The sequence below is a fragment of the Papaver somniferum genome, chromosome 6 (assembly GCF_003573695.1).
Source record: "Papaver somniferum cultivar HN1 chromosome 6, ASM357369v1, whole genome shotgun sequence".
Taxonomy (NCBI): Eukaryota; Viridiplantae; Streptophyta; class Magnoliopsida; order Ranunculales; family Papaveraceae; genus Papaver; species Papaver somniferum.
The window spans coordinates 14,773,211-14,781,525 of NC_039363.1; the positions used below are offsets into that span (position 1 = coordinate 14,773,211).

The 8,315-nt window shown below is 34.7% G+C and overlaps 1 protein-coding gene across 1 annotated transcript; it reads left to right on the plus strand.

The window, feature by feature from the left end:
- Nucleotides 1-585: 585 nt before the first annotated feature.
- LOC113290528 (cellulose synthase-like protein G3) lies at nucleotides 586-3,073 on the plus strand. The gene is made up of 6 exons (XM_026540122.1): nucleotides 586-1,194; nucleotides 1,708-1,860; nucleotides 1,966-2,091; nucleotides 2,223-2,678; nucleotides 2,785-2,921; nucleotides 2,977-3,073. The coding sequence occupies exons 1-6, from the start codon at nucleotides 586-588 to the stop codon at nucleotides 3,071-3,073; spliced, it is 1,578 nt and encodes a 525-aa protein (XP_026395907.1).
- Nucleotides 3,074-8,315: the final 5,242 nt, after the last annotated feature.

Here is an 8,315-nt window from a genome sequence, read left to right on the forward strand (position 1 = left end):
CTTAGATCTTGGTTATTATCACTTTGGGTGTGCTACTGGGTCTTCAGCAGTTACAAATTCACAGTTGCTTATGCTACTGTCAAGAATCGGGCAGGCTTAAGGTCAAGAATCGGTACATAGAGAAACATGTAAGCTTTCCCTGTTTTCCAAATTTATGTATCTTTCTTATCTTTGGCTACGCTTATAATCTTTAATTTGTGTCCACAAGTTAGTGTTGGTGTCGCATATATGGCATACTGTAATAAAATATCTTCTCCAAATTTTGCTGTAGTTATTAGTGCCAATGTATTTTTTTCCTTTTATGTTTTCTTATTGTTTGTTAGGAACAGATGTGAGAGAGTGAATATAGTAATGTTGCATGGCAGTTTAGAATGTTGAATCATCAGGATCAAGTGGTAGGTGCATAGTGCTGGTAACCCCACTAATCAGGAGAGTTTTCCAAATATATTTTATTTTCATTCTGGAATCTGGACCACAACGAAATTAAACAAAAGTAAAATTCTAGATTCAATAAATAAGCGTCAAAGAATCAATCGGTAGAGAATGTGAGTTAGTAGATTAGAATCTGAGATAGTGAGAGAGACAATGAAAAACGGAGAGAAAACCTCTGCGTTTCCTTTGAATAGTTATGAAGTGCATCCAAGAACAATACCTAGTCGTGTATTCATGTTAATCTATGTATGTGGAATCATAGCTCTACTTTATCATCATCTAACCAGTCTCAGAATCCATGTAGATTTATTACCATCAATCCTTCTGTTAATTGCTGATTTAGTTCTATCCTTCATGTGGGTTGCATGTCAAGCTTTTCGATGGTGTCCAGTTCGTAGAAAAGTTTATCCAGAGAATCTGTCAAAAGTCGTAGATGAAGATGATCTCCCAACTTTAGATGTTTTTATTTGTACTGCTGATCCATATAAAGAACCTCCTATGGAAGTCGTGAATACTGCGTTATCTGTTTTAGCATTTGATTATCCCTCAAATAAGATATCTGTTTATGTTTCTGATGATGGAGGATCTCAAATGACTCTTTTTGCATTGATTCAAGGATCAAAGTTTGCCAGAGAATGGTTACCATTTTGTAAAAAGCGTAATCTCAGTAAGAGATGTCCTAAAGTGGTTTTCAACCAGCATGATTCTGATGCTGATCAGCTTAGATCATGTATCCCTCAAGAGGAGTTTCTGAATATGAAGGTCAACTCTATTTCTCTTTGCAATCATATAATAATAATGAGTTCCATGGATTACTGAGCATAATTGATCCTATTTGCTGTTTTCATTTATGTGTCCTTCTGACTTATTATGTTGGGACCACGATACTACTGAATATTTTTGTATAATATCTTAAAATAGTAAGTTCAAGGCAATCGGATATGTTCGAAAATTAGTTCCGCCTATGGACTTGTATACTTCCATCAAAACCCTACCACTGCTCTAATTAACTAATAGGAGTTCCTCATACAATCGAATCCAATCTAGGGTCCTGCCCTAGTCACACATGACAAGATTAAGAAACAACCCGTCTGGAAGTTAATACAGGAATCAATAGTTAATGCAGGGCCATGTTGGTCCATTTTAGTGGTACTCACTCTCTGTAGTTATGAGCCTGAAAATGATAAATTCTTGCTATTGTACTACTTCTTAATATTTTTTGCCTAACTACTGTATTAGTGTTTAAATATCGGCCTTCATTTCTTTTCTTTGCAGATTTTATACGAGGAAATGAGAACAAAGGTAGAGCATGTTATGGAACAAGGATGTGTAGACGATGATATGCTCGTTAATGAAGAAGAGCGTCAAGTTTTCAGTAAATGGAAAGTAAATGGATTTACTCGTCAAGATCATCCTACAATCATTCAGGTATTTTTTGGATCATATAAAGTGATAGAATCCCTTGACATGCTTATAAACACTTTGTTGCCGAAATCTTTGAAAGTAATCTTATAAATTTAAGTTTTTGATTAGATGCTCCTGGAAAGCCTCAGGGATGTTGATGTCTCAGGGACATCTCTACCTAATTTTATCTACCTTTCTCGACAAAAAAGTAAACATATTCACCACAATTACAAAGCGGGCGCTCTGAATGCATTGGTAAGAAAAACCATCTTCAAGGCAAAAATACCTAAGATTTTAAACTCACAAGGAATTGGTATATATGTGTATCTCTTGTTTATGTGTAAGTATATTTTGCTTAATAATATTTCTTGATAAATTCGATGAAGATACGTGCATCGGCGATAATGACTAGCGCACCAATTGTTCTCTGCATTGACTGTGACATGTACTGTAATAATCCTCAAGCTCCACGTCTAGCACTATGCCATCTACTAGACCCCATCGAAGGCTCAAAAATTGCTTTTGTTCAATTTCCTCCACGCTTCAGAGGGATTAATCCAAGTGACATATATAATAGTGAGTTCACAAGGCCGTATATAATAAATCCTGAAGGGTTAGACGGGATTGGTGCTGTCAATTGTGTTGGCAGCGGTCCCTTCGTTAACCGAAAAGCACTTTATGGTGCCCCAACTCAATCGAAAGTAAACATATTCCCCGGATTCAACGGTGATCGCGAAGGTGCTTTGGATAGAATAACAATGAGTAGTTCAAAACTAATTTTGGAAGCAGCTAGTAGAGTTGCAGATTGCAATTATGAACAAGGAACAAATTGGGGATTAACTGTAAGCTTTAATTCCTTTTTTAGTTGCTTATCTTAACTACAATATTTAGTTAACCATGCACCACTTGAGATTTTCTTTTTTATACTAATATACTATTCGTTCTTAGTTGGGTTTCAGATATGGATCCATGGTTGAGGATTTTTTAACAGGCTTTCGGATGCAATGTGAAGGATGGCGATCAGTATTTTGCAATCCGACAACTCCAGCATTTCTCGGAGATTTCCCAATCAGCTTAAATGATTCGTTAGTTCAAGTGCAACGATGGTCACTTGGATTGACTGAAGTTGGGTTCTCAAAGTATTGCCCATTCACATTTGGTACAAAAAACCATTCTCTACTTATGGGTATGGCGTATGGTTTCTATGCAATTTGGCCTTTGTGGGCAATCCCTATGATCATATATGGTGTTCTTCCACAGCTTTGCCTTATACACAACATATATTTGTTCCCTAAGGTACCCGTAACTTTCTCTAAGCTTGGTTTATCGTTTAAGGTGCATATGTTAATTACTTTAGCTATTGTCATTTTCTACTTGCTTTGCCTCTGCGCTTTCAACTGTTCTGGCTGAAACATTCGTGTCCTTGCACAAAAATTTGTCTTCACGAAATAAAAATAACATTACCCAAAAAAAGCATAATCAGAACTCCACCATTTTGCAGCATCAATATAGATTTTATCCATTTATCATAAATTCATAGTAGGTGTAATCATCTTTGTTAGTTGAATGGTACGTTTTCTTTTTCTTCGGTAGATTAATATCGAAAATCACCAATTTTGGAATTAACTGCTAGATTGATCGACCCTAAAACCAAACACAACATGTTTCAATTAGTGTTACTAACAATAATGACATATAATACCGCGTATTGATGGATTCACAATTGGATGCAGGTCTCTGATCCATGGTTTTATCTATACGCATACCTCTTTTTAGCAACATATATTCAAGATTTTATAGAGAGCTATTATGTATATGGTATAAACCTCAAAAGCTGGTGGAACGAACAAAGAATGTGGTTGATGCGAGCAGCATCGTCTTGCGTTTTTTCATTCATAGAACTCATATTGTACCAAATTGGTATCACGCCAGATTTCAGCCTTACAAGCAAAGTCATCGACGATGAACAACAAACAAGATACAACCGAGAGATATTTGATTTTGGAGTAGCTACGCCAATTTTCGTGAGCTTATCTACATTTGCATTGGTCAATTTAGTCTCATTTAGTTTTGGGATCATGAAGATAATATTTATTGATGGAAAATTAGAAGAGATGTTGGTTCAGTTGTTTCTAAGTGGATTTGTGCTAGTGAATTCCTGGCCTATTTATGAAGCTATGGTGTGGAGAAAAGATGGAGGAAGAATGCCTGCGAAAGTAACTTTGATATCTTCTCTGATCACATTGGTTCTTTGTTATGCGTCCGGATTCGCTACGAAATGATAATCCGCTATGCCGAAATGATTTTGTTAAATTGGTTTCTTATTGTTTGAATTTGTCAATTGATATTAGAAAGTACTGCTATTGTTGTGCCTCATACCAACAATTCTTCTGGGGAAGGAGAATTTCATGCCACAGGGTCAGCTCTGAAAAATGCAGCGAAGCTTTACTTGTCTCATGTGATATTTTGATTCTCAAGCCTCTATTTTGAAGCTTCATTTTGCCGGCAACAGTTCAACTGATGCCAGATGAAAGAGTATCAAGTTTTTTTTGTTCATGTGAAGTGTTTTTACATTCTCAAGACTTGTAATTGTTATAATGTTGTTTTTTATTCTTTTTTTTTGGTAAAAGAAACGATTTTATTAAATAGTTGGAACTGCTTATGTCTCTTGCTACAAGACTACAGATATGAGCATAAAAGTTATTTATTAGAGTTACAGATGATGTCGTTTCTCTACCTGATTTAGCGACATTACAACTTGATTATCATTTCTACTCACAAGAGTAAAAGAACACCAAATAATTAAAACTTAGACTTAAATGTCTGATTTCTTTGAGAATATTCATCTTTTCTTATTGAACGAGAAGACTATCTTCATTTACTGATTGAATGACTAGCATTGCATCTGCCTAGATTCAATATGAATTTTGCATTGCACTCCCCAACTTTTGAACTGAGAAATCTATTTGAGTAGCTTCCTTTGATACCTGAGCATGTCCCTGCATGATCATTGATCACTATGCCTGTACCAAGTTGATTAGTATCATAATCAAAAGAAGCATCGGCATTTAATTTTAATTTATATATATTTTAAAATATGAGTTTTCTAATTAGAGAAGCTATCAACAGCAATAATAGGGGCATGCATGTCATTATTGTAAAAATGAGAATTTAAATGATATTGGATTCTATATGCAGAATTTTGAGGTTAAGAGATACTCCCTGATAAACTGTGTCACACTTATCCTTCAAGAGAATCCCAAGCTCCTACCATAAGAGTATACAATCTTTTTTCCTCAAGGTTAATACTAGTAGAAAACCAACTTTCCACCCATTCAGAGACACTTATGTAACCTTCAGAAATCTCATCAATGTTGATATTCAATAGATTCCAGACTGCTCTAGAATGTTTACACTCAAACATAAGATGCTCCAAAGTTTCTTCTGAGGACCCACATATTCTACAGTGTATATCAATATTGTTATTGTAAATGGCAAGTAGGCCTGTCAATATGTGTCCGATATCCAGAATCCTTTTCCGAGTATTCGAGATCGTATAGGATTTTATCTGTTTTATCGGATAACGGATATTTTATCGCATATTTCTTCCTTAATATATCAGAATCGGATTAGGATCCATCCGAATAGTTAATATCCGATATCCAATATAACATGGATTTATTTGTGATTTACCCAAACCATATTTGTGATTTACCCTAATGGCAAGCTTGCTTCTGGTAGAATGAATACCATGAAGACATTTCCAAGCAAAAATTTCGACTTATGAGCAGTGTTAGACTTCCATAAAGATTTCCAGATATTGGCCTGAATAATTCTGCCATTGACTTGAATATCCCTACTGCACTTAGTAAGCATATTGTAAGCACTGTTAACTGAGAATTTACCATCCTTAGCGCATCCAGACCATCACATCTTCTTCGGATCCATGAATACATTCTAAATTTTAAGAGAAGTATCTGGGTCAAATCTGTGAATATCACTTATGGGAACTGGAGGTTCAGAAAGTCCTGGAATCCATCTATCAAGCCAAATTTTTTTTTCCTGCCATTACTGAGTTCCACAAAGAAATTTTGTTACACAATCTTCAAACCTTTAGTGATACCATTCCATGTATATGAAAAAAAAAATAGCCTCTATCTGTTGGTAAACTATATCTCCATTCCTAAAGTATTTACTGTCCATTATATTTGATCCCAAAAAGAGTCTAATATAGTACGTAGTCTCCAAGCCAGTTTTGTGAGTAATGCCAGATTCAACATTTATAAATCTCTAGAAGCTAATCATCTCATTTCTTGGTTTTCATACTTTTTTCCAACCATGTGGATTAGCACATCTGTTAGTACTGTGTCCCCAAAATATTATTCTTTGAATAGAAGTGAGCTTATTAGTTAGATGAGATAGTAGTTTAAAAGTACGCATTTGATATATAGGTATAGAATTTAACACATGTTTTATCATGGTAGTCCTTCCAGCCTGAGTAAGAGAAGTAGATGACCATGTGGAGTATCTGTTTAAGAAATTTTCTTCAATGGATTTAAAAGCTTCTTGTTTAGAGTGACCCAGAATGAGTGGAAAGCCAAGATATCTTAATTTCTTTTGATGACATTCTTTTAACTCCAAGACTTTTAGTTGAAGTATATGCAATATCAGGATTAGCATATTTACTGAAATGCACTGAAGACTTATCAAAGTTAATAACTTGACTTGATTGAGAGCTAATGTCCTGCAAAAGCTCAAGAAGATGATTTGAAAAAAAAAAGATTTTCCTGAGTAAATATCAAGCAATCATCTGCAAAAAGTAAATGATTAATGGTTAGAGAGTGAGAAGCCACTTTAATACCTTTAGTGGTGTTGTTTTGTTGAGCTGAGATGAGTTTTCTTGATAGAAATTTCATTTCCAAAATAAAAAGATAAGGTGAGAGAGGATCACCTTGTCTTATTCCTCTAGTAGGGTAAAATTCCTCACAAGGAGAACCATTGAGCATTACAGACAGAGAAGTTGTACTTCTACACTGATAAATGATGTCACAGAAACCTTCACCAAAACCAAAGTACTTGAGAATCTTAATAATGAAATACCACTCTAATCTATCAAAGGCTTTTGACATGTCTAATTTTAAATCCATACATATAGTTTGACCCTTTTTCTTCTTCATATGGAATGAATAATTTCTTGAGCAATAACCGTGTTGTCACTAATAAGTCTCCCAGACACATAAGATGCTTGAAATGAGGAGATGATTTTCTCCATTAAAGGCTTCATTCTGTTAACTAGCAATTTAGAGATAATCTTGTAAGAAGTATTACATAGGTCAATAGGTCTATAATAAGCAGCACATATGGATTTCTTCTTCTGAGGAATAAGAGATATGCAAGTTTTATTTATCTATTTGAGAATGCGCTTAGTCTGAAAAAACCTTATAACCATCATGCAAACATCTTCTCAAACTGTATTCCATTGACTTTTGTAGAAACCAGCTTGAAAGCCCTCAGGACCAAGAGCACTCCAGTTCTCCATACTCTTCAAAGTATCAAAAATATCTTGATGTGAAGGAATTCTAGTAAGAAGTAAATTATCTGCTTCAGTGAGAATTGTAGGAAGGATAAGGAGAAGAACTTCATTTAAAATTGTGTTGGAAGAAGTACTTATATCCTAAAAATGTGATATAAGATGCTAAGAAATCTCTTCTCGAGTATGAAGCCAGATACCTGAATGATCTTTGATGGAATCAATGTTATTTCTAGCTTTCTTTTTGTTTGTCTTTGTCTGGAAGTACTTACTGTTGTTATCCATGTCTTTGATAAAGTGATCTCTTGATTTTTGTTGATAGAATCCACTTTTGTCCTATGACATTGATTGAGTTTCTGTTTGATATAAAAAATCTTGTTTTGGTTCTCATCACTAGCTGGTTTTTCTTGAAAAGCATTATGAACTCTGGTTATGCTAGCTAGATGTTATCAAAAAAAAGAATATTGCTGAAGCTGAGTAACTAGGATTCTAGATTGCTTGGTCTCGTCTACACTAAGTTGCAGGTTTAGTTTTTGTAGCGTCTTAATTCATTGAGTATTCAAAACTGGACTAGCTCCCTGGGTTTTTCTACAAGATTGTAGTTTTCCTCGTTAAAATTCTGGTGTGTTCTTTACTTCATTTCTGCATTGTAATTGTCTTTAAATTATAATTAAAGTAAATACACTTCTATATTAAGTGGGCACTTGATATTGATTAATTTGTGTTTCGGTCTTGTACCGTAACTATTATCAAGTGAACATCTTGTTGTTGTATTGTCTCGATCTTGTATCCATAGATGATCACACAAGGTGTATTGTGATTCGCCACTTGGATTTTAGTTCTCATATTGTTAGGCCAGTCCGGACTAACCATGTTCCAAGTGGACACCGTGTTGAAATATTCCTTTATTGATCGTTGCTTAAAAAGGCTTATACACGGTGGGTCTTGA